Source organism: Rhinolophus hipposideros, assembly GCF_964194185.1.
Source record: "Rhinolophus hipposideros genome assembly, chromosome: 2".
Lineage (NCBI taxonomy): Eukaryota > Metazoa > Chordata > Mammalia > Chiroptera > Rhinolophidae > Rhinolophus > Rhinolophus hipposideros.
In genome coordinates, this window is record NC_138048.1 from 46,848,099 (window position 1) to 46,875,814 (window position 27,716).

Consider the following 27,716-nt stretch of genomic DNA (forward strand, 5'->3'; position numbering starts at 1 on the left):
GTGTACTCTTACCTAAGAGTTCCCACCAGATGTGCACACACTGAGATGCAGAGCAGACAGCATCGCTTTGACGCCAGCTGACTTGTTACAATGCAGCACCAATACTGTTACTGGTTTCCTGTCATAGAATAGAGTATTAAAGAAAGCAGCATACTATAGTGGAAACAGCATTGAAGTGAGTCCAGAGGCTTGGATTCAAGATTCAACCATGTGAAGTCTTGGACAAGTCTCCCTACTTAAATTTTTCCACCTCTCAAGTGAGTGAGTCAATTTCAGACCTTTAGTTTCTTCTAGTTCTAACATTCTAGGGAAGGCTGGTGGACTTGCTCATGAAGCTGGCCGTGAGGATGTGGGGAGACGCATCCAAATCACTCATATGCTCTGAAACATTCTGGTAGCCTATTTGGTATCTACAGTTAGATAAGCAGTTGTGGGGACAGAGCCAAGAGTGCAGTTTCTAGGCTCTCGGCCTCACTGGAAAGGTGCTGGCTCTGGTAGTAAAATGACCATCAACTGTGATTGGATGGTCGTTGGCTGTAACCAGTTGGCCAACTGGCCACTGATATAACTGCCGTGACTGCGTTGGTTAGTTGGTTGGTGGGCAGGCAGAAAAGTGGATGGAGGTTTGTAGATGGTGTGGCTCCTGTCTCCTGTGTCTCCAACCCAGCCACCACCGAGACTATAGTGGTATGACTCCCCTATTTAGGGCTCTGTGGGTGTTCCTTTTTGGCCTCACCATGTCCTGCGTTCTTCTGTGGGGAGCGGGAGCTGAGACCCCACATGACACAGTTCAAGAAGAAAATGTTCTGCTGACACTGTTCTGATAACATCCCTAACTAGGCAGGTTAGGGAACAGTTTTATCCTCAGGAGAAAAGAAAAAAAAAGAGATCAGTTATACCCAATGTTTTTTCTCTTGTGCCCTCAAATTTCTGAGCCTATCTTTACCAAGAAGCTTCCCTATATAATAACCAGGGAAGTGCTGAGTTTTTTCAATCTCAGCAAATTTGAAATATTAGCTGTGTTGGAAAAAGTATATCTTTCTCTGTTTACCTCAGTTTATAACCAACCACAATATTCTTCCACATTCTGGAATCTAGAAAAAGGTCAGGTTTCTAGAGTCACCAAAATAATGGCACTAAAGAATACTAAATACTGTAATATTAATGTTGCTCAGTTGGTACTATACTACTTTGTGCTAAGATTGATTCTGGACTAAATGCAAGACGTAACTGACCTTAGCAAATTGTTCTCACCAGTTTATTACTAGACATGCACTCATAAGTCTGTTAAAACTGTGGAAGCAGAAAGAACTCTAGTAGAAAGGGACCTGGTCTAATTTATCTTTTATTCCTTGCATCTAGCACAGAGTAAATGCTAATATATGTTTAATGTGTATATTCATGTATTGAAAAATTCAATAAACAGGTGAGAAACAGTATAGTAAGTAACCAGGCAAATACGAACATTATAATTTTAGTTTTTGTAAATAAATGTTTATCAAGTAAAACTAAAATACTGTTACTTTTACAGAATAGAATCAATTTCAACTAAACACTTTTAATACTATATGGCACAATGTTTGATACAGCAAAAGTCACACAGAGGGTTAGTTAATATAAGATCATATTTTTTGTGTGTCCGGGGGGGAATAAAGGAGATATAGAATCCAAGTGGCTTGAGCAGTCTTTTTAGAGCACTTACCATTACAAGATAATATACAAATTTGATGCAAAAATTATTGAATCGAATTGAATTACATTTATTGGTACCATTAAGTTTTAAATATCTATATATCCAGATATAGATATTCCTAATCCACAAGACTTCAAATACAGAGAATTTAAAAATCAGATAAAAAGCAATTTGACGAAAGTAAAAGTACATATATTTTCAATACCCTTTGTTGATACTTTAAAGTCTCAAACTGTAAAAAACTTAAAATACTGATTTAAAATATTCCTCCTATTATGTTTTTGTTTTTCATGAATACAAAGTGGGCTCAGAAATGCCACAAACACCAGTCGCAGGTACACAGGTCTCTCCATGATTGTTGTAAAGTGGCTGTTGAGTTTAATATTCCTTCCCAGTAACACATCAATGTTATCCATGTGTTACTGAAAGGATTCTCTTAAAACATCAATTGTAGACAGAAGAATTAACCAATTTAGTAATGTTTTTGTACTACTAACAATAGTGATATCAATCTTATCCTAGTTTCTTCCCCAACTGGAATTTTATCCCATTTATTCACAGCCAAAGGAAGAAAATAAGTTCTGGTGAATACAGATGGTTTTTCTAATCATGGCCTTCTGGCATGATGGTATATAAATAACCTTCATTAAACTAATACATTTTAATATTTACTGGATTGAATACTGTCTCTTATGATAAACAGAGACAAATCAATGCTAGGTAAAAGTCTAGTAGCACCCAATCAATATTACCCTGTGAGTGTTCAATAATGTATAATGTGTTGTTAATGAGCTGTTATTTTCTACATCAATTCTTGGCAATATGGACCAAGGAGAGAGAAAAAGAATGAAGATATTTACATGCAGAGATACTAAAAAAAACCCTCCCCTTCAACCTAGTATTACAAAGAAGCCACTCACAAAACATGCTAGGCCTCATGGCAGTGTCTTTATAGGTATAATGTTGTTAACAATATGATTAGGAACTGTTGTCATCCTTTAGTGGTAGCAGATGAATTTTCTTTATGAAATAATATGAAAGAGAACATACCCATTCAATGATTTTATTCCAGGGTCCTTTCCTTATGGCTTTGGCCTCCTCTGACAGTATGCATGATTGGGGTTTCCTCTCCAGAAGACCTAGACTCATAGACATTAGACTCAAAGACTCATAGACATTAATTCCCTGAAGGATCCCAGTTTTTCTCCTCAAGTCAAATGCAAAGGATGACAACACTGTCACAACTTATTAAATGACATAGTTCCCCAAACTTTGGGTCTAGAATGGAGGATTTAAGGTACATACTTTCTGAGTACAACTGAAGACACTGCTACCTTTAAAAAGATCATGACTCTAAAGATAATACAAAATCGAATGCTATTAAATTCATCACATTAATGTTACCGAGTATAGTGCCTAATGCAGAAACAGTGAAGGTCAAGTACTTTTTTATAGAGGGAACAGAACTATGCATTACAGATCATGTTGCCTAAAAACCTATACAAATAGCTTACTATCAAAAGCTCACTATTTTTGACTAAATGGGACTAAATATTTATATTGCCATAATAAAATCTCAATTTTGGGATAAGAAGGGGGTGATTAACCTAAAAACTAGGTATTTCTAAACAAATGCAGCTTAACTAATTTTACATACACATACTATAACTGATAGTTTTGCCTGCAAAGGATCTCATTATTTAGGAATAACTTTTTATATAAAATGTTTAAAAGATCAAACTTTATTTGCAGTAATTATGTTTAGTGTTTTTTCTTTTTTACACAGTGAAAAGGTAAACACTAACCAAGGTTGTACCACAAATTCCAGGTTAATGAGATACTACGTTCTCCCTTTGGAAAGAGCAAGGCTGGCTCTAAGAAAATCCTATTACTTCTTGGCCCTTCATTATGGAGGGAGGTGGACAATCTTCCCAATAGCAGAAACTAAAGAAATTAGTGATAAAGGCTTTCAGATGGTAGTTAGTGGACCACTTAATTTTAAAACAATTCACTACTACTTTAAAGGACTTTCTTGGCTCAGGGATATTCTTGGTGATTTCTTTTTCCCTGCCCTTTGCTGCTTTAAAAGACTCCTTTTATTTCACACTCCAGCAATGAGCCTTTGCCTTCTCTCCTTTTGTTTAAAATTAATATTTACAATGTTTGGTGGAACTGGTCTGCAGTATTACAATGCACTAGTGTGAAATGCTTTTAACTTTTATTTACATCAAAACAAATTTCTCGAATTTGAGATACAGTTTACAACGCAAGTCTTTACTTTTAAATTTGGTAATTTAAAAAGTTTCAAACATAAGAATTTTAGAAAAGACTCCTCTCGCACACATTTAGAAGTTAAATATGAACAGTAACCCTCAGACCTACCTCCACCATTCAAATACAGGGAATACTGAGAACCCTGACTAGCTTGTTCTTAGGTCAGCCATTCTCTGGCACCACGAAACGTTCGTAGCATATCAGTTAATCTTACTATTTCCTAAAACCTAGGATTATTTCACAACTCAGTTTGGTGACAATGACAACTGAATTCTAAGGAATAAAGATTACTAAGAATGTTTGATGTACCCATTTTAGTTTCAAATACTAGCACTGAAGAATTTCATTCTGAACACATTAATGCTTTGGTTAAGTAGTTTTATCCACCTAAGTTTTGGTCACTAAGTGACCAAAATTGTACAAGTGTAGCAATATAAAAACTTATTTCACTATGGAAATTAGTGCAGATTCTATAAATCTCAAAAAATACAGTTAAAGTTTACTAACTATAGTTTAAACACAAACATGTGACTTAAGAAATAAAGATTATCATTTTGTAATTTTAAATAGTCAGCTATATGACTCAGGAGCTGAGTATCTCGTTTCTAGTATATCAAGTCCCTTGATCTCAGCTCTGGTTAATCAGCTCATCAGTTATGAAAAAAGGGAAGGTAGGGGGAAACACAGGAAAAATCTTAGAAATTATGAGCCTCTCTTGTAAAGTTTAGGTCAAAGACTTTAAAAAAAAAAGATAAAACTAACAGCTATAATGTAGATTTCAGTAAAAGTAACCAAAGGCAGTAGACACTTACCTTAGATTTTCAAATGTACATACAGAGAAACATAACAAACATTTTGTTGAAAGGTGTTTTGTTGTATACTATAGTATACATCCACATTATACAGCAAAGGCTAGAAACTATTCCTGGGTAGACCTATTTACATCTGTAAAAGCTCAATCAGTGTATCTTCTTTCTAGGAAGCTGGAAAGAGTTATGTAAGGTTAAATACCATATTTACATACCTACCCATTTATTTTACAAAGACTAACTTTCAGAAGATTACCCAAGCTCTTAGGTCAAGTTGGTAATGAATTAGGAAGTAAACTGAGGCATTTAAGCCAGAAAATTTTGGTCCTATTAATTTGACTATTTTACTATGAATACACTATTTTCTATGAAAATATTTTATGTATCTAAACTAAGTCACTTACTTACAAAACATTTGGGGCTTGCCACTAGACACTGCGTAAGTCATCTTTATCATTCCTAATTTTGTAATATGCAGCTTGCTGTGGCTTAAATGGAGAAGTACAGACTTCTCATTACTTCCATGGTATGGTATAATCACCCATGTACTACTTTGCTAGGCAGTAGAAACATACTAGATTACTTATATAGTATAGAAAATTTCTGAATCATAAGGAAAAAAGAATCTTACGTTATAACAAGAGGGAAGAAGGAATTCACTATAGCAGCGTTTCACACCTGCAGTCATGAAACTGTTTCATGAATTAACATATAATAAACAAACCCTGAACTATCCTACAATATATTTTCTTCTAAAATAAAATATGTATGACAAAAACCTAATATATGTACGTACATATCATTATTGTACAACAATCTGCTTTTAAGAAATTGCGTGCCCAGTCATGAATGTCAGCAAGTCAGAGGGGAGATCGTCTCATGTTCCAATGTATTTCTGACATGCATATTACTGTACAGGTAACATTTACCAACAAACCATCATGTTATGGGTTTAATGATCTAATGATTGCTAGTATGTGTTTTGTATTTTATTTTATTTTATAATATTAACCTATAATTGGACTATTATTCAATTTTTATTGCATTTAAAATTAATTAAAAATTTGGTCATTTCTAATAGCAATTAATCTGTGAAGTCATTTTTCTGCTATACTTTAAGGATATAATGTAGTTATATCCTTAAAGTATAGCAGTATAATCTATTTTTTAAATATATTATCAATACATTATTTTCAAAAAATATTCCATGGCTAAACTGGTTTTGGAAATTGTTCTATTGTGTACAAACACAATAATTGTTGGCCCCAATTTTATTTGGCTTGTAATATTTTTCTAGTGTTTCTTTAAAATGTAGAAAAAGTTACAGTTCAATACACACAGGCAATGGAGTCATACCTGATTGTTAAAAATTTTTAAATCAGTTTTCCACTCGTATATAAAGAAGCTTTACTAGCTTACATCTCTTTTCTGTCAAAAGAAATCGGATTTTTCAATCAAAAACTATTATTCTGTGTTATGATGAACAGAATGATCAAGAGAATGGCCTCCCATTAAGTGTAAAAGTGATTTATAGGGGATTACTTCATGTTTAAACAAAAAATGAAGTTAGGTGGCCATGAGCTCAGATGTTAAACAGTTGTTTCCCTAGTTCTGTTAAAGCATATTTCTTAAGGCACTATCACAGTCATTGCTGGATTACCTAAAGGTAACAAGTCATATAGAATGAAGAAGCAGAACTGAAGAGTTTTAAAATCCCACATAAGGTTATATCCCCCACTTTACCAGTTAGTAGGTCAGAAAGGTTTGGGTCCTATGTAACCATCTGTGAGCTTATCTGAATAGCTCTGTAATCTCAACATATGGGCAATACATCAAAGGAGGGCTACTTCTATCATGGTATAGTGTTCAACCTAACCCCAACGACAACTCTGGTAATAATTACAGCTTTTATCATTTCTTTCTTAGTCTCAACTGTCACAAGTTACACCACTCATGGTCTATTATAGCACTGCTCTTCAGAATATTTTAGTCTGCTATGTGAGTCATGCAAAACTGGAGTGAAAATTGCAGGCAGTCAGCCAAATCTGAAACTGCCATTCAGAGTGAATTACATTCAAGGAATCCAAACACGGAACTGGATTCATTCCTGCTGAATGGGTGGACGAAAACAAAATATTTCACATCACCCCCGACTCTTTTATGGACATTCAAGATGAAGATATGGTTTCTAGATAACTTCAAAGTCTATTTTCTTTTCTAACCACCTTTGCTCAGTCTTTTAAGTGTTTCCCAGCACTGTTCTCAGCCCAGAAGGACTTTCTGCATCCTGTGTGCAGCAACGCTAGCTTCGTCCTCCGAGTCCGATTCGCTCTGGGATGTGGAGCTGTGAGAGGCAGAACTGCAAGGGGAAGAGCACTCCGGCGAACACAGGTAGTGCATCAGGGGCAGGCGGTACTTCCCACAGAAGTCCACAAATTTTATTTGTCTGACACAGCAGTCAAAGTAGACTCCTGGAGAGAAGAAGGAAGAAGTACAAAGTAATCATTATAAAGCAAAAGCCAATTTCTTTTTCAACCGTTTTTCCTGCATTCTGTAGAAATGTCACATACAGTCTTCTCTTTTGTGAATCTTCAGCAGAACTAGATGTTTCCATAGCTGTTTGTAGAAATATTGGGAGGCTTCAGGGGTGGCATTTTAGCTGCTAGGAGAAGGCCAGGAGATTTATCTTAAAGGGAGCTGGCACTGTTTATTTATTTTGTTTTCTCTGGGTGACTGGGTGGACACCGGCTTATAGAGATGACAGGACACCTAAAGTACCCTTCCTCTGTCAACCAAGCCACTCCTTGATACTACTCCACAGTCAAGAAACTTAAAAAATCCCACAAAGCTTCTTTAATAATAATCAAGAATTAGTTGTTATACACTAAATTTGCAGAAAGGAGACGACTTTTGGTACCCATTCTTATTATTGGGAAGCAAAATTAAAAGAATCAAAATGCTATCTTACATTTCCACAGGCTCTAAATCTATAGGCTTCAAAGCTGTTTCACTAATGGCCTCACTTGATTTTCACACAATTATATAATATTACGTAGACTGAAACTAGTAATCAGCTCTTCTGATTCCTAATTTAGTGCTCCTGAACTGTGGCCCTCTAAGTACGTAAAAATATGGCTAGAGCTAAGCAGAAAGCAGAGGTTGCTGTGTCTCAGGGTTCCAGCTGCTCCTTAAAGATACTGCACATCTCTAACCCATGAAGGCTCTCACAATAGTTATAGAATAACCAGAACATCTAGAATTCTGGGTCCCATCACCTCTCTGGAGAGGAATCTCAACTTCTATGCCTTACCTAAGTTTCCTCTGACACCAACTACTCTGTGTGTAGCACATAAGGGGCAAAATCTGATGGGGTCCAAGCAAAGGAGAAATAATGATTTCTACTTACTTTTTTCCTAACACTTCCCCATTAACTTTCTAATTTTCTAATCCTATAAATTAAGTATAACTCATAGCTTCTAAAAAGGGAAATTCACTTTGAACAATTTAGGAAAGTAGATAAATTCAATAAACTGGTCAATCAATATTGATAATAAACCTCCTCCAAAATGTGCTAGCTTCTTGAAAACAGATGAAGTAACAAAATAAAACATTACAGAATTACCATGAGCTAAAATAGTACAATACCGTCATTTGTAAGATCTCAGACTATACAAAGAAAGTGTCTCACAAAATATAAAACTACTTTTGTATAGAGTTCAATAACAGTAATGAGTCTGAAGGAGAAAACGTCAATGGTTCATTTTATATATTGTCTCAAATTTTTAATTTTTAATTTATTTTTGTTTGTACGATAAATGACATCAGTATATTGAAGAGATTAAGAAACCACTTAAGAGAAAAAAGAGAATTCTTATACAGGGCCACTTCCGGGAAAGACAGACTTAAAGAAGAGATTAGCTACAGCCTATTAAGCCTGAAGGCCTGGTGTGAATCTTGTCCCTTGCCACTGTTAAAGCCAACTTAGGAAAGAAAACCACAGAGAGTAGCTCTGGCACAGCACAGCAACCTCTACTTTTAAGAGTGAGTGGCCGGAAATGGCTCAGAGTATTGTCTTTTTTATACCAATTGTGTCTTTTTTCTAATATTCTTTCAGGAACTTAAATCATTTTTTTTCCTTTTTAACCTTATAATAATTTCAAGACATGATGGGACTTCCAGGGAAAATCTCACATGGCTCTGATCATCATTATGTAGCATTTCCTCAGCACCTACATTTATCATACAACAGTAAAAAATTTCTGCACCCCCATCAGATTGGATTATTTTAGTAGTAGTCTTTCATGAGACAAAATAGAATGACCCGCCTTCCGTCACCAACTCCCACCCACACCCCCTGGCACTCCAGGCCCTTTGATAACCTGGCTTCAAGTATCTTTTATTCTTTCCTTTCATTACTACCCTAACTGTACATTTAAGCAAAATTATTACTCATCCAACATTCTGCCCCATACTGTTTCATCTCCAATTTTACTCTCCATCTGGAAAGTTTCTTATCCTCAATCTTACCCTATGAAAATCCAACTCATACTTTAAGAATCGTCTCATGTTTTCCAGATGTAATTAAATGTACTCTCTCCCTTTTTTGATTTCCAATAGTACACTGAATTCCTACTTCTCTGCCTTACATTGTAACATTTGTTTAATTCTCTCCAAATGTCTTAACTCAATAAATTGTGAACCATGAATTTAAAAGAATATAAAATTCCAGGATACACTCCGAAATCGGCACACATTCAGTCCATTCTCATATATCTTGAATCATCCTCTGTAAAGCTACCTGATACTCAGAATGGTGACTCTAAGCACATGTCCTTCAAATAAATATGAAAGGTGGCTACACATTTTAGAAAGACTTTTTAAGCTATTAGGACGACTTATGCTTCCTTTGTGCTTCTTTTCAAAGAAAGTGTTTACCATCTTATGACAGTTCTAAGACAGGATGAGACTTTCGAGGTCTTTTCCTTGTGTATGAATCGTAAAGTACTATGAAAAGAATAGGAAGGAAGGAAGGAAGGAAAGAAGGAAGGAAGGAAGGAAGGAAGGAGAAAGAAAGAGAAAGAAAGAGAGAGAGAGAGAGAGAGAGAGAGAGAGAGAGAGAGAGAGAGAGAGAGAAAGAAAGAAAGAGAAAGAAAGAAATTAATTCAGACAGGGTGAAATGTCTTTCTGGTAAAAGGGTGAAAGGATGAGGCAACCAGAGACTAACTAACTTTCTCTGAAATAAGACAGCTAATGAAAAAAAAAACAACAACTTGGATCATCAATTTTAAAAATAGCTAAATGAATGGGAAACAAGGAAACTGATATAACTTACCTCCACACTTTGGGTTTGGGCAATTGCTGGCTAAACTCAAGTATCTAAGAAGATTCCCAGGAAGATCACAAGGAGTGTAGGAAATATTTCGAATTTTAATGGTCCGTGCAGCTAATTCCAGGAGAGTCGGAGGGTCATAGATTAAATCTCTAACAAAACGAACAACCAACGGATTTCCTCGCAAACTCAATTCTTCCAAATGAATAAGGTTGAGGATTTCTCGAGGCAGGTATGTCAGCAAGTTATTGTGAAGACTGAGGGAACGAAGCGAATGCAACCTAGAATGAATGCAGCACAAAACCCAACGGCGGTAAGCAAGAGTACTTGAAGCAAGAGTACAAGAAAGTTAAGTGAAGTACTTGATTTCCCCATAAGCATGAGCAATTAAGATTAAGGTCGATGGAAATAAAATAAACTGGTGCTGAAACTAGATCAGAGTGCAGATTTATAAATGTTATGAAGGACTTTTGCCCATGGAATCTTAGAGAATTTAGAATGAGTATTCTGATGTGATAGATGAAATATAAATGCTAGCTTTAAAGATTGTTTTTGGAATGTTTTATCATTCAGATACCCAAAAAAGGAATGACTTTAAATGCAACCAGAATCAAGATCCTTTACATTTATCTCATTAGGACAGAAATGTTTCATATCAAATATAAAATCCACAAAATCCCATAAAACTTGGGAAATCTGTGCCAAAACAATATTCTGTTTTTGACTGCAGAAAACAGGCTACACAAATATTTTGAGGAGTAAACCAGAGCATTTAAAAGTAACATTAAAAATAAATAACCCAATTCACAGCAAACCTCAGAACTGTAATTCTCATGTTATCATTTACTTTGAAAACATGAAGTTCTTTACTACATATAAACCCTACTGTATATATTAACTGCCTAAAACTACTCACTGTGACAGCTGAGGAGGCACACTTTGGATTTTGTTGTCACATAATACCAAGTAATTTAGAGAAGGCAGATTTGCTAATTCTGGTGGGATTTCTTTGATGAAGTTTCCTCCAAGATATAAACACTCTAAGCTGCAAAGATAAATGAACAACAAAAAAAGAGTAAACAAAAGCTGGACAAGATAACCTATTGTCTTTATTACAGTGAACATATTTCATCTATTCAGCAAATGTTTTACTTGGGATTTGCTATATGCTGTACAGTCAGTAGAGAAATAATGCAATCCTTAGGGAGCTTGTAGGTAAGCAGGCAAGACACACCAATATTGGACAATATTATCAATAATGCCTACTGGTTTTATTTTTGTTAGTATTTATTTCATTTAATCCCAGCTCCACCACTTACCAGTGTGAGAACTAATCTCGCTGTGCCCTAGTTTCCTCTTCTTTAAAATGGAATATTATTATATATCATGTAAAGTGCCCAGTCAACAAATGTGAACCAGACAGACACCTACCATGTACTAGGTACCACTCTAGGGAATATAGAGGAAATAAGACCAAGTTCCTTTTTTTTTTATTTTTTAATGAGGGTGCAGCTCACAGAAGCTCATGTGGGGATTGAACCGGCAACCTTGGTGTCATTAGCACCACGCTCTAACCAAATGAGCTAACTGGCCACGCCAAGACCAAGTTTTTCACCTGAAGTAGCTTACCATTTAGTGAGAAACACAGAAAATAAATCAATGAATTTGTATATTTTTCCAGATAGCTGTAAGTGCTATAAAGAAAAAGGGACGAAATTAGATGGTGATGGAAGTGACATTCTAGATAGGATGGTCATAAAAGTTTTCTCATAAATGACATTTCAATGGAGATCTGAGTGAAATGATTTGAGTACAAATCCAAGGTGGAAAAATGCTTGTGTTGTGAAAAAGCAACACAGCCTGCGTGGGTAAATCAGGGTGACAGGCAGGCAAGCAATAGTTAAACAGGTCAGAAAGGTAGCCTGGAAGGTCAGATCAGAGGGCCCTTTGGACCTTAGTAAGGATTCTGTATTTTATCGAGTAGTGTGCTGTCTTTAAGAGTTACACCTACAACAGAAATAACCCAATACATTAAAAGTAAAGGGACAGAAAAAGATGTACCAAGCAAATCTCTGTGATTTCACATCTGGACTACTACATTAGGCTCCAGTCTGGTCTTCCTGCTTCCACTCTTTCCATCACACTCTCCTCTTCTCCCACTTCAGCAGCTATTTTCCACAAAACAGCCAAAATGATCTTTCTAGAGTGTGACTCAAGTATATCCTTTAGAAGTTCTTTCAACAAGAACACAACATGGTTGTTAATCTTAGAGTCCTTTGTCTGATATTTCCCCCCCTCACTCATGAATAATAAATAGCTTGGCTGGGCATAAAAGTCTAGGTTGACAGTTACTTTTCCTTAGCACTAGGGAGATATTGTTCCATTATCTTATTTCAGCCAGTATTACTATTGTGCCTTTGTAGGTAATCTGTTTTTTTTTAAATTATTATTAGCTTTTAGGATATTTTTTCTTTATTTATACTATTGTTCTGAAGTTTTATTATGATATGTCAAGATAATCAATTTAGACTGCTCTAACAGTGAGAAAGTCTCAGACACTGTTATTTCACACATTGCCTTTTCTACATGTTATTCTTTCTAGAATTCCCACCAAAGAGCGGTTGAATTTCAGAATCAATTCTCCAAGTCTCTTAATATTTCTTACATACTTTCCATTTCTTTATCTTTTTGTACTACATTCAGGAGAATGCCTGTAAGATCTTTCAGCTTACTGACTCACTCATCAGCTTACCTTCAGTCTACCATTTGTCCCCCTGAATTCATAATTACATTTTTTTCATTTCTAGGAATTCTAATTGCGGTTTTATAATTGTCAATTTTTAAACTTATTCTTGTTTCATTGATGAAGGTCCCTCCTTTACCTCTCTGAAATTAGGAAACATACTTATTTTAAAGTCCTTTACAGATTGCTTTATTACATGTATTTTCTGATATAATTTCTTCCATTTGTTGAATTTCTTATCTGTATTTCATAATCTCAGCCTTACTTGAAGTGCGATGATTCAAAAAGTCAACTTAAATCCGAAGTTTTGTCATTTTAAAAATATATTAATGATACTCTTTTTCTATTTCTGATTGTGTAAATCTTTTAGATTTATGATGCTTAGTAAAAGCAGACAACTTTAATTCCAATGTTATTTTTCTGTCTATCAAATATTACCTTGTAGCAAAAATCAACTGTCTGGATACAAGACTGAATTCCTCTACATGTAAATGTTTAAGCACTGGTGAAAAAACTTCCTAGGCAGGTCTTTTTTGGTCCTACCAAAAACGGTGTAAGTTAATGCTCAGTTACTCAGAAATGTCTATTTTTCAATGATGAGAGCTACTAGAATAGAATAGAATAGAATAGAATATTTGGAGCCCCCAAAACAGAAACTATCCTGGAAAAAGAATTATTTTAATGAGAAAACTACCTGGGGGAAAATATCAGCAACCTTAGAAGTCCTTTTATAAAAGATTCAATAGTTAAATAACAACTTGCAATAGTGTCTACTGAGGGAGAAAAGAAAAAGTGAAGAAAGGAAGAGTGAGTCAGAGAGCAAATTTAAGTATTGTTCTTTCTATTTAAGTCAGGAACCAAGAGAAATTAGTGTCTGGTGGTCAGTTACTACTCAATATCTTTTTCTCTCAATGCTCTGGAGTGGGTTGGGAGGCATATAGACAGAAAGGATGCCAAACCTTAGTAGTTACTATGACTTTGGCAAAGAAGGATCTGACGTTCTAAAATATAACCAAGCCCATGATTTCGAAATTATATAAATTCCCTTTTGCAACTGATGGGTATCATTCATCAGATTACACAACCAGCATATTAAATTCACACTGTCAGGCTTATTTCTCCCTTTGAAACAAAGAATTTCCAAAGTTCTAGGGACTTAAAAGCCTTTAAATGATTTGTGAGAATTAAATTTCTAAAACACACTCCACTGTTTCAAAAAATGCATTCAACTATTGTTCAATTTAAAGCAAAACTGTTAGTATTTAAAAGTTCTTATGTTTGTCAGCATTGCGCCTATTAATCAGGCTTGGAACAATTCTTTCAATGTTTGACAAATACCGGTGGTATCAAAAAAATGTATATAAGGGGACACTTTGGTCAACGTTGCTCAAGCAGTAGTTCGCTGTAATCAGAAGTGTCTGGATGCTGATGGTAACCACTTTGATCACTTCTTATAATTACAGAAGTCAAACATGACTTGTATTCATCTTTTGTTATCGGTATATATTGAGTATTACAATTTTAATACAGTTTTCCTTTTTTAAAATGTGTATACATTTTTTTGGCACCCTCTGCATAGAAAGCAAGAAAATCATTCACAAAATTTAGAGAAGAATTCTTCCTTTTCTTCCTGTCTAGTGTTAACAGACTAACATTAAATTTGTTTCTTGGAACGTTTCACTTCTTCAATATTTAGGAATACTGAAGTAGGTGTCTCTTCTCTAGCAAGGGCCAATGACTCATTGAAAAAATACACTAGGGTCTCTTAGTGCCAATCAACTTTAACCACAGATATAAACAGAAAATGTTTTGCTTCTCTACCCAAATAAAAATGACATTAAATATAACAAAAATATACATGGTTAAAGGGAGATGAAATTAAAGTGAGAGAGGTTTGTATACAGAGGCAGAAAACAGAAAAAGAAACACAGAAAGACAAGACCCATCCATTTGTGGATAAAGAGTTTTCTTGAGACAGAATTCCCATATTGAATCACTTTCAAATACCATCACTCACCACAGGCTTTTAAAGTACATATGTTCAAAAGTAGAAGCACAAATGGAGAAATCATCATTTGGTACTTGCCCCAAACTAAGGCAATAAAAGAAAGAAGTTGGAGGGAAGAAGCTGAGAGCCAGAGGAAAACTCAGTATGTGACTCTAGATGGGGAAAAGTGTTTTTATTTAAACTTTATCACATCCTATTTGTTATCTGGTCCAGTCACCTCTCCTATAAGATATCAACTTACTACACACTAGCATCCAAACATTCCAGGGCATTAATACTTAGCTTTGTTTCTATCACAATCATCTTTAATTTCTAAAACCACATCAAGCAAACGGTGAGAGGAGAATCATGAGCAAAGAAGGCATTACTTGAGAAGACTGGGAAATGGTATCAAAGAAACTCACTTGCACTCAAACCTAGTCTTCCAGTGTCTAGCACCCTGGGTATAAAAGAGCCCCAAAGCTTTCGTTTTCTTAAAGTCTGTTACCCACTGACTGATTAGTTATTAAGTCCTTCCTCAGTTAATGTCTGAGCTAATTGAGAGTAAAAGTTAAGATGTCCTGAAATGAAGGCCGGGGAGAAAGGAAACCTTTACATGGATAATATACTCTGCAGTATTTTAAAAATTGTTGTTAAATAGGGTAGATAACTTCCTAATGTCCAAAAACACCTGATCTGGTTTTAAAAGCAACATGGCACAGTATACAATATACATCACGGTTACCTATGAGGTTTACGGAGTTCATATATATTTTAAGAGAAGACTGTTTTCTTGGACAAGTGCCTTAGGGTTTAAGTGACTGAATCTCCACTTCTACACTTTTGAATCTTTAATGCACTATTTTAGCAATGAGCAGTAAGCAGCCTTTGAGGGCTGAATCACACGAATCTCACTGTCACTATCTGGTCTCAAGGAAGTCACTGATACTAAATCTCAGTTTCCTCATCTGTAAAGAGAATAAGGTAAATCAGGCCACTGCCTAGGCTGTTTCTACTTCTAGGAGTAAATTTCGACATGACCCTCTTAGCCTACATTCAACCAGTTTGTATTTGGAGCATGGCCTAAAACTTTACTGATTCTTATCAGTAAAGAGAAATGTAGCATACAACTAAAAAATGACATAAAAGATCCCACACGATTACAGGCAAAGGCACAACGACCAAAAAACTGTTATTAGCCCAGAAAATCAGGTCAATCAGGCAACGGCTTTGCCCAACCCTCTTGATTACATGTGCAACAGAAGAGAAGTCAGAAAGATTAGATTCTAGCCCTGCTCTGTCACTGTGGAAAATTCGAGTTTGGACTCGAGATCCAACTAGAGATCCCAGAGGTAAAATCCAGTTCCACCACTCACTGGCTTTGTGATCTTATGACAACCTCTTAGAGCCTCAGTTTCTTCCTCTTGTCTCAGAGACATGGTGAGAAATAAAAAACATATTCAAAACACTACAACAGAGCCTACTGCACGTATTCAATAAGTGGGATTTTTGCCTACACCTTTCCCCATGTGATGGAAATAATGCTGGCTCTGGATTTTTTCTTAGTATATTGAGAAAATTCAAATGAGAAGGGTGGAATTGTGTAACACCAAAATTAAAAGTTAGCAAGGCCTGTCAATTTTGCATCTAAATTTCTCTCAAACCCTTCTATCTCTCCTAGCATCACCCTGGTAGAAGCCACCATCACCTCTCATTCTACTAGAATGACCTCCTTCTAACCAATCCTCAAATCACATCTCTCCACCCTCTCCCCACTCCATTCTTACACATCAACTAGAGACGTGTGCTTAAAACTCAGTGTACTTAGAATAAAAACAAAACTTTACCAGGTCTTTCAAGATCTGACATGACCTGGGGTCTGGTCCAAATAATTATTTGCCACTTTCCCTCCTGCCCATTTTCTCACTATACTCTAGTACAATGTCCTCCTTTCCTCTGGGTTCACATGTGCTATTCCTTCTACCTGGACTGAGCTCACCCCACCCTCTCATAGTTCATTCTTACTCTTCCTTTAAAACCTCAATTCAAATGTTAGAGAACCAAACACAAGAACCAAACTAAGTCAGGTCCCTCTGTTATTTCATTTCAAGGCACTCTGTACATGTGAATAGGACTTACAACAGTTGTAATTAAATAAGGAGGTTTAATGTCTCTTGTAGTTATGTTAGCTCCATGAGGCAGGATCATGTTCACACCGTATCCTCATCACCTGACACATGGTAGGTTCTAAATAAATATCTGTTGATGAGTAAATGAAAAGACATCTTGTCCAAATGCCTTTTTGTAGCTTAGGAGGCTGTAGTCAGAATATGTTCAAGTGACTTGCCTAAGGCTGGGACACCACGAGTTCTTATTCTCAGTCCCATGTTCTTTTCACCACTCTGAGGTCCCTTCCAGTTCTAACATTCTGTTATCTCACAAAATTCAGTAAAGGATGTGAAAATATTTTAGATGGAAGACACTTTTTTTTCACTTTGGACAATACACTTTCTCTTGTGCTTTATTTCACTCCCCTGCAGAGAACCTTTAGGGAACTTTTGCTACCTGTGTCTCTGCTTCTTCCTTCCATTTAAATCAACACACATTTACTGAGTAATCTAGTAAGTGAGGCAGACCTGTAAACAAGGAATTATAATCAATAGGGTAAATTCAATATTGGCATGAATTAAGTACAGAGGAAGCACAGTATAGGTAATAAATTAGTTGTCCAGAAGCACTAAAGAAAGAAAGAGATGGCCCTCAAGATGGGTTATGAAGGACGAATAAGGGTTTTCTAGGTGTAGGCAACACTCCAGGCAAAGGGAACAGGTCATGTAGAACACATAATTAGTGAACACCCACACGTGCTGATAAAAACTGCATGGCTCACTGAATTCTACAAATAGTACAGTAGTCCCCTTCTTCTGTGGTTGTTTTTCACATTTGCACTTATCTGTGATCAACCACAGTTCGAAAATATTAAATGGAAAATTGCAGAAACAAACAATTCATAAGTTTTAAATTGTAAGCCATTCTGCACTATATGATGCAATCTCACGCCATCTTGCTCCATCCCACCTGGGTTGTGAATCATCCCCTTGTTCAGCATATATATGCTACATACTCTACCGACCAGTTAGTCACTTAGTAGCCGGCTCAGTTATCAGATCAACTGCCATGGTACCACAGGGCTTATGTTCAAGTAAATCTTTATTTTACTTAATAATGGCTCCAAAGTGCAAAAGTGGTGATGCTGGCAATTCAGATATGCCAAAGAGAAGTCGTAAAATCCTTCCTTTAAGTGAAAAGGTGGAAGTTCTCTATTTAAAAAGAAAAGTAAAAATCATATGCTCAAGACTGCTAAGACCTAAGGCAAGAATGAATCTTCCATCTACGAAATTGTGAAGGAAAAAGAAATTCATGCCAGCTTTGCAGTCCCACCTCAAACTGCATAAGGTATGGCCACAGTGCTTGGTAAGTGCTTAGTTAAGATGTAGTTAACTTAGTTAAGATCTTAACTAATCAACTTAGTTAAGATCTTAACTAATTAGCTAGTTAAGATCTTAACTAATTAATTTAGTTAAGATGAAAAGGGCATTAAATCTGTGGGTGGAAGACGCGAACAGAAAAAGCCCACATTCACACAGCTTATATTACAGTATATTGTGATAACTGTTCTATTTTAATTATTGTTGTTAATTTCTCGCTGTGCCTAGCTTATAGACTGGACTTGATCACAGTACGTATACATACAAAAACGCATAGTATACACAGTTCAGCACTACCTGAGATTTCAGGTCTCCCCTGGGGGCCTGGAAACATCACCCCTTCCATCCCCCATAACGGGGGGCTACGGCATTGCTGGTATGGCTACAGGGAATAGGGAGCAGTAAATGGAAGTAGTGGAAAGCAAGGGTTAGAGCTACAGGAGTGGAAAACCACTCCAGACTTTGGAGCAAGGAAGCGACAACTCAGATTTACGTTTGTGTATGACGCTCTTCAGTTGGGATCACTCCCTCAGACCCAAGAAAGACAGAAAAATTGCCTCGAAAATCTGCACAGGGCAAACACGACACACCAAACGCTGCCACACAAGATCGTATTCGAGTCCCCGAAACGCCCGGGTAGTATTCACTGCCAAAGAGTTAAAGGAACAACTGAACGGCGCCGGGAACAGGCCTGTCGCCCCGAGGCGCCCAGACCCCCGCCCGGGCGCCCCTCCGCCTCGGCAGAGACCCGCTCACCTCCGCAAGTTCTCGATCTCGGCCGGGATGCTCTGCAGCTGGTTGCCGCCCAGGCTCAGGGTCTGCAGCGCGCGCAGCTCCAGCACGGAGGCAGGCACCTCTTGGAAGCAGTTGCCGCTGAGGTTGAGCACCTGGAGGCTGCGCGCGAGAGGCGACTGGGCCAGACCCTTGGGCAGCGAGCCGGGCCCGCCGAGCCTGTTGTTCTTAGCCAGCAGCGTGCGCAGGCCGCGCAGCGCGAGCAGCTCGGGCCCCAACGCGGTCAACGCGTTGCCGCTCACGTCCAACAGCTGGAGGTACGGAAAGCCGTTGCCCAGCGCCCGCGGCAGGGACACCAGACGGTTGTGCGGCAGCAGCAGACGCAGCAGCGCCTCCCGCGCGCCGCGCCGCTCCTCGCCGCGCGACTCCAGCTCCGACTCCAGCGTCTCGGCGGACACGCTGAGGCGGGACAAGTTCAGTTCAGCCTCCCCGGCCGTGGTCACGGCCACTCCGGCCTCCTCCATTCCGGCAGCCGCAGGGCCCGCGGCCCCGGAGCCCGGAGAGCGCCGCCTGCGACTCACAGGCCGGGAGACCCGCGGCGCCCCGGAACCTGAACCCGGGGCCGCGTCGGAAGTTGCGAGGGCTGACGCTCACCTCGCGCGCCCCCGCCGAGGCCCGCGACGCGCTGCGGCGGGTGCGCGCGCCGCTCCGGGGACGGGCGTTGTGTCACGTGGCGTTCAGCGCGGGGTTCGGGCGCGGGGCTGGGCCGTAGACGCAGCGGCGGTCAAGGTGCTCTCTGAACCCCACGGGGTTTGGGCTGCCGCGCTTTATAGCCCCTGGAGTTTTGTGACCTGTCGCCGGAGTCCTTGGTCGCCTCGGTAAACAGCCCGAGGATTGCTTGTTTTTCCGGCCATTAGGGTTTTCGCGCGTCACGGTGCAACGGCCGCTTAATCCCTGGTTAGGAGTGCGGCCTCAGGTCTGCGCTGACCCACGAGGACACTGCAGTTGCGTGGTGATCCGGCCCGTGACAGCGAGCCCCAGGAATTTCAAGTCTGGAGAGGAACGAAGCTCACTTCGAAGTGCGAAAATGCCGACTATAAGTTACAACCCCCTGGCTCTTACCTCGAATTCTGCTGTTAAACAGACTCATGTCCTTGAACAAGGACTTTTTATCCATAAAAGCAAGAAATTATTATCCATAAAATACGGATAATTCTTGACCCGCTTGCCCTACCGGATTTGTTTTAAGCGTGACAAAAGTCACGTATATTATGTAGGGACGTTTCGCCATTTTAGCTATAGAAGCACTTGGGTGTTTTTTAGTTTAAATTGTAGTGGCTGGAAATGAATTTGGGAGCCATCGAGGAGGTTTGTTAATTTGAGATAGCTCAAACCAATTGATCAGTTTCAGAACTCACAAAGTCTTGAGATTTTACGGCACGTTAAAACTACAATTGAACTGGAAAAATCCTGGCTCTGGTTTTAATGTAGCACTTTCAATTAACATATTTTCTGTTTTGCCTTAAACTCTTGTCTTTTCTGAAATTACTTTTTTTATAATTTTGAAGTCATGAATAGATATGTGAGAAATATTTAGCTTTTTTTTAAAGATGCATAAAAATGTTAAGAGATTGTGTGTAATCAATGATATTAAATTGCTTTCCTTCTAAAAAGGAGAATGACGTTTTTCTTGCCAGTCTTTTGTGTGAGAAGCTTTATGCCTCTTACCTGCGGCCAAACTTTGATTTCAGGTTGAGTTATAGTTGTGGGAGGATACGCTTTGTCAGTTTAAACCAGAGATAGAATATTTTTAAAACTGATAGAGTGTCCTGCTTTTGAAACCTATTTTGAAAGGGTCCTTTTAAAAAATTAGGCCTTGTTTTGGATCAAGATCACATTCTGGCAGGAACCCTAATATGTGAAAATCACAAATATTTAAAATAAGAGTTTTATGGTTAAAAAAATGTATCTGATAAAGAGAAAGTGACAGGAATGTTATGTAAAATGTGAAAAAGAAAGAATTCAAATGTGATTTAGAAATACAATTAAGATGACAAATTATAGAAATTAATGGGGAAAGATGGAAATAGCCTCAATAATGGAAAAGGAATTATCTCATAGAAGGTTTTGAAGAAATGTTTAGATTAATGGGAGAATCCCCTTACTGTTTATTATAATAAAACCCTCTCTATTTCAGCTACCATGGATACATCTCTCTTCCTTGTGGCCACATGGGTCTAAATTAAGCAGAATCCCCCACCACTAAAGTGGGCCTTGCAACTATCCAGTCAGGCTGAAGAGTTCTGAAAACCTTCTGGGAGGTGAAGGAGCTTTGCTGGGCTGTGGACCTTCACAATGATGAGGTCTGTCTTATGGTTAGCAGAAGAAAGTGCGAGATAGGCAGTGGGGGCCCTGGAGAGTACAAAGGGTAAAACAAGGAACATCATGCATTTTCTACAGGAAGTGATGAATTTCAAGGAATTGGGAAAGTGCATGGCATATTTGTCCATTTATCAAAACTTCACCATTAGGTTATTCTTGGGTCACATTGACTGTATTTTAGGATAAGTCTTATGACTCGAATGTTATTAAAAAAAGAAGGGAGACCAAATGAAGGGTACTTTCTCCTTCAGCCACCCTGTCTAGGTTTCCTTGCAAACACTTTTTTTGTGTGGGGAGGCAGCCAACAAATATAGCCATTATGAATATTAAGTCTCATGGAGCTTCTTGCTGAGCTTTTGCTGCAACAGATTGGTAATAACAGTATCACAGAGCCTTCTCCCTGGGGACTGCCACACAACAGTGCCTTCCAAGCCATGCCTGACTCCACCTCACTTGCTTTTCACCTGGCTGATGAGAGGGACCAGCTGTGATAACAGGTAAACTCTTTCAATAGAGTCCATTTATTTGGTAGAAACTGTTGGCCATAATTGTGAATTGGAGATCCAAATGACGGATAATGACTGAAGTGGTTAAGTATCTACTCCAAACTTTATCTGGTCCCTTTACACTTACATGTCTACATAGAGCTAGGTCATAACTTCTCATAGCTTTTCTGTAAAACGGGGTGGAAAGGGCACAAGCCCTGGAGGCAACATCTGCATGCACTGCTGGAATTGTCTGTTTTAGCATAGCTGATACTCATCTTTAGTAATATAGGAATTTCTTTTTTATGTTTTATTTTTTTATTTTTCCCGTCATATAGTAAAATGTTGTAAAAATATTCCACTAGATTCAATTTAATTCATTTAATGCGATAAACACTTATTGGGTGTTTATGACACATGGAACACCATGATGGACGTGAGAAGACAAAGAGGACCTAGCCCTGCCCTTAAGGATCTTGCGATCTAGTAGGGATGATAAGGTTTGCATGCAAAAGACTATAAAAGTAAGTAGACCAGGTTATAAAAATTTTTTTAATGATGGAAACATGCTTACAAAACAGTATCATGAGGAAAATTAAAATGGACACTAAACTATATGTACAAGTTGAGTTCTCTTAAAAAGTACACATGTAAAGACTGAAAGAGAATACTCCAAAGTGGTAACAGAGGTTGTCTGGGTGATGGACTAAAAAGTGATTGTTATTCTTCTTTATTCTTTTCTATTTTTTCAAAAAATTTTTAATGATCAGTCTGTGTTAGAATAAAAATAAGCTTTATTAAATGAATGAGTACTATAAAAAAGTACAAACTACAGTGGAAGTACAGAGGAGCAAAGATTATATCTGACGTGTGGGGAATTGGGACAGCTTTAGGATTTCTGTCTTTCATAATGATGCAAAACTTTGTATCTTGGAAGTAGATAATGAAATTTTATTGAGTTGAAAAGGCATATTCCTACAACTTCTTTTCTTTATGACATTTGACTACAGAGTGTCTCTGTCTTTCATTCAGTCTCTCTCTCAACTATAGCTCTAGTAGCTGCTTGCTGGCATATTACCTTTTAAATTTTATATCATATTAGACACGTTTTTACTATACATACCATTGGAGCTATTTCCTAAATCAATAGTAGTTGTCAATCACTAGTCATATTCCTAGTTAGAGTAGATAGATTTGACAAAAAAATCTTTCCACTTGTCCCACTGACCCTAGAAAGGCTTTATTTTATCATTGACTGGCAAGGGCTGCTCTTTATCCTCATATTCTTCTGAAGTCTTCTGTATCTGTTAATGTTCAACCCACGAACACATATTCTCCATTGTCTAAAACGCCTCTAGGAAAGAGACTTATTATAATATTCCACAAGCCATCTACCTCATTAGCCCATGTGCTTCCTGTTCTCTTACTGGATGCCCTGGGTGATGAAATTTTCCATGTTGTGTGGTGAAGTTGCAAAGGTTTGTCAGGACAGACTTTAGATGGCATGCACAGGCTTCAGCTAATCTGAAAGGTGAGAGTCTTGGCTCTGTGTAACGTTGGATAAATCATTTACCCTCTCTATGCCTCAGTTTCCTCACTTATAAAATGGAGATAATAATAGTACCTCCTTCATAGGCTTATTTTGAAGATTAAATTTGGCATTCATAAGCATTTGATATATGAGGTGTGATCAAACAATACGGTGAATGTTTAAATAAAATTTAGTACAGTAAAAGACACATTGCCATTAATCCCCCTCAAAATATTCCCCCTCACTTTGAACACACTTATCCTATCGTTCTTACCACTTTCTGAAGCAGTTCTGGAAGTCCTCTTTCGTGAGTGTCTTTAGCTGTGCTGTCATGGCTGCCTCGATGTCCTGAATCATTTTGACTTGGGAAGAGCCAGAAGTCGCACGGTGCCAGATCCAGTGAATAAGGTGGATGAGGACACACCATAGTGTTTTATTTGACAGAAATTACCATATACCAGAAGCGATGTGTGACACGGAGCATTGTCATGACTGAGGATGATTTATGGTACACTGTAAAACACACCTTTTCTCAACCATAGCTCACACCTGACTGACTGCACCGAACAAGTTGAAACTTGCCTCACACTGTTACTAAGGTTCAACGTGCTGCTTCCCATATTGAAGATCCCTGCCTTTCCGTTGGGTGGCACTTGGCAGCAGTATTCACTGTATTTTCTGATCACAGTGGAAGAAAGGCTCCGTGTCACATATGGCTCTAGTACGGCAATTTCTGTCAAATAAAAACATTACGGTGTGTCCTCATCCACCTTATTCACCGGATCTGGCACCATGAGAGTTCTGACTCTTCAAAATGACCATAAAGGTAAAATGACCACTTAAGGTAAATGTTCAAAATGACCACTAAAGGTAAAATGACCACTTAAGGTAAATTTACTTAAGGTAAATGTTTTGAATCAATTCAGGACCTTGAGGCAGCCACAACAGCACAATTAGAGACACTCACAAAAGAGGACTTCCAGAATTGCTTCAGCATGTGGCAAGAAGGATGGGATATGTGTGTTCAAAGCAAAGGGAGTATTTTGAGGGGGATTAGTGGCAATGTGTCTTTTCTTTTGCTGTAATATGTTTTTTTATTTAAACATTCACCATATTTTGTGATCACACCTCATGTAGTTGTTATTATTATGACGTATAATAGGCCTGGAGGATTGTGGTGAATTCTTTTTTCTCTGTAATAGATTATAGGAAGAAGAGGAGGCAGGAAAATATGCTGGAAGATATGATAATCTTACCTTTCTTTCTTTCTTTGAAATAATAAGGGACAAAAGAACATGTAAAGAAATAATTGCTGTACAATGTGATTCATGCAACGACAAAACTATCTTCAAGATGTAGAGAGGGGAGTGATGAACTGGACATGGAGCAGGGGAGGCTTTGAGAAGAAGTGCTACTTGGGCAGAATTTTGAATGATAAGTGAGTAGTGGGGGTATTGAGGGTGGTGGTGATGGGGGACATGCCAGTCAAGGAGCGTTTGGACAGCATCCAAACGCTCCTTAGGGATGGTACCTTGGAAACTGAAGTGTGGGAGGAGTAGTGAGAGATGAGACCAGACAGGGAGAGTGGGTCCAGCCCATGAGTAAGATTGCTTTTACCTGTGTATAGATGTACATTTGGATCCCAGCTTCTTAAAGGGACTGAGTGTTCCCCGAGCTTTTTCTCCCACCCCTTCCAGGCTTGTTAATTTAATTCCCATTAAAGTGCAACACTGGCTGGGCTGACTTGTTTAGTACTGCCTCTCAGTTGGAAGGGGGAGCAGAACTGCCACCCTAAAATATGCCTTTTTTAGGATATTGATTATTTTAAGCTGATTATTTTTAAGAAACAAAAGAGGAAGAACCTTTGACCTTCCCCCTAACTACCTAAAAAAACTTAGTTAGGGGACCTGTTCCAGGAGAGGAGCTGTTGTCATAGATGACTATTGTTTCATATGAACTAGTATTCAATAAACAGAGGAACCGAGCAAGCTCCTTTGATGAAAATCCTCTGCATAGGATCTGTGTCCCATTGTTAAAGATGGCCCAGCAAACATTTATTTATGCAACATTTGCTTTTCTATTTTCATGTGAATTGCCTTCCTCCCATTTGAAGTCCCAAACTTCTCCTTTCTCTTCCTTAGCTCAAGATGGCAGATAAATGTCAACTGCTGTTGCCTCCTGCACAACACAAGCCGTGGGAAGGCGAGGGAGGCGGCGAGGGTTAAACTATTATAAATAGAGACTCAAATATAGTTAAATCACAGAGGACCAAGGGACTCACAGCCTCAAGGGACTGGAGCCCCCAATCGGTCACCGTGGGTATTTATTGATTTTTTACAATAGAGATCACATGATTAGGGGCAGGGTCTGCGAAACTCTTACACCACACAATAATCATTCATTCCAAATCCCATAATTGTCCCAAAGCAACCTATGCATACCATCCCCCAAATGACCAAGGTGTGGTGCATACAATCCCTGGGGGAACAAGTCTCACAAGATAAGATTATCCCATGAGCCAAACAGGAGGGGCTAGATGCTATTGTTCTAATGGGTCCATTACACCTGAGGGTAAAGGACAATAGTTGAGGCATGTGTCAGCAGCTTCTCAGAAGGAGGGGCACAGCTACCTCCTAACTTTACATTAGCTCATGGGGGTCCTAGGGGGGTCCCGTCTGGCTTAGGTTGTTTCTCCCGTGAGAAATCTTACCCGTCTTTGACTGCAGACCCTGCTTACAAGGACCAAACATGGAGACTTAGAGTAGCATAAACTCAACTCCAATGAGGGACAATCCCGCAGGGTCACCTTTCCCTAAGGAAAGATTGGAGGGGACAGACTGCTAGGTTGCTGTGTGACTACAAACTGCCTGATTTGTCCTTGGGTTCCGTGTTCTTATGGAACCCCCCATATGTACATATATAATAAATTTGGTTATTTTCCCTTGTTAATCTGTCTCATGTCAATTTGATTATTAGACCAGCCAGAAGAAATTAGAAGCATAGAAGGAAAATGATTTTTCCTTCCCCACAGTTATTTTTATCCATTTGGGAAGCACCGCTCCATGACTTCCCAGAGACACCTGGGTATGTACTAGTTATGCCTCCTCCACTGTTGACGTGCCCCCAGCCACATCTGGAAAGGCCAGTGACAGTTGCTTGTGAACTTGTCACTAACCCCTCAAAACTTGTCACTGATCCCTCAAATATCGTCTCAGGGCAGACTCTGAGCCAAATTAATTCAAATGTGACTCACCTAGAGAAGCAGGTTTACATATTAGAGAAACAGAGTTCCAGGTTCATATGGCAAGTCAAATGCGCCTGCATAGGATCAGCCTGAGTGAACTTGACTCAGTAGACATCCCACATGGAATGCTGAGCTGCTGGAAGTCTCTGTCTTCTGAGGGTACATCTGGTGGGGGTGGAGTCTGGAGGTGGTATCTGTGGGGGTCTTCTCAGAGTCAGCAGGGTCGGGGCTGGGGTATGCTGGCCCATACTCTTTCTTGGCCAAGGCAAGTTTTCTACCTTTCTCTTTGTGCCTTACAGAATGTCTTTCTTTTAGGTTACTGTCAACATACTTTTTGTTCATGATGCAGGTGAGTCACTTTTCAAAAAAAAAACTTTGTGGGTATTTCTGAAACAGCTTTGGAAATAGTGATGAAAAATTGTGAATTGGAGATTTTAATAAAAATCAAGTGACTTAATCTCTCTGAACCTCAGTCTCTTCATTTGTTTGATGGGAATAACAATGCTGTATTTGTTTCTCAGGAAATGGTGAAAAAGAGATGGGAAGATATAACAGATACAAATTGTAAGCTACTATTGTTGACTCTATTTTTATTTTTTTAATGAGAAAAGCCTGCCCCCACCAATTTATTTTTCCATTTGAGGCCCTATCTGGATATACACTTATTCACACCTATAATGTGAACTCCCCTAACAACAACAGCAACAAAATCTAGACGCCCCCACACCCCAACTTTAAGTGACTCTGACAAATGCTGATTTAGAGTATAATAGCACAGAATATTTGAAATCAGGCCTGTTCTGAAAAATCTGAATGGGCAGTCAACACAGGGTTTTTATAACCCTGTACTCAATTCTTCAAAAATGTTGGCATGAACAGTACATAGATGTTGAAAATGTTAATGTAATTCAGCTAACCCAAAGTATATGCAAAAATTTCTTTTAAAAAATGTATCCAAAATGTGCAATATAACTACTCTACAAAGTGATCCCACGCATTTATAGTTTCCAGGCATATGC

The 27,716-nt window shown here is 38.4% G+C and overlaps 1 protein-coding gene across 1 annotated transcript; it reads right to left on the minus strand.

The window, feature by feature from the left end:
• Positions 1-1,483: 1,483 nt before the first annotated feature.
• LRRC58 (leucine rich repeat containing 58) lies at positions 1,484-21,251 on the minus strand. The gene is made up of 4 exons (XM_081063183.1): positions 19,080-21,251; positions 11,022-11,150; positions 10,109-10,386; positions 1,484-7,247 (listed from the first exon to the last, which is right to left on the minus strand). Exons 1-4 carry the CDS (start codon positions 19,577-19,579, stop codon positions 7,039-7,041), a joined length of 1,116 nt encoding a protein of 371 aa, XP_080919309.1. The 5' UTR covers positions 19,580-21,251; the 3' UTR covers positions 1,484-7,038.
• Between the last annotated feature and the right edge of the window lie 6,465 nt (positions 21,252-27,716).

Excerpts from the sequence above, each read along its gene's own strand:
- LRRC58 (XM_081063183.1), bottom strand. The coding sequence starts at position 19,579 with ATGGAGGAGGCCGGAGTGGCCGTGACCACGGCCGGGGAGGCTGAACTG. Across the intron at positions 11,151-19,079 it reads GAGATCGAGAACTTGCGGAG|CTTAGAGTGTTTATATCTTG; the intron begins GTGAGCGGGTCT and ends TTATCTTTGCAG. Across the intron at positions 10,387-11,021 it reads GTGCCTCCTCAGCTGTCACA|GTTGCATTCGCTTCGTTCCC; the intron begins GTGAGTAGTTTT and ends CATTCATTCTAG.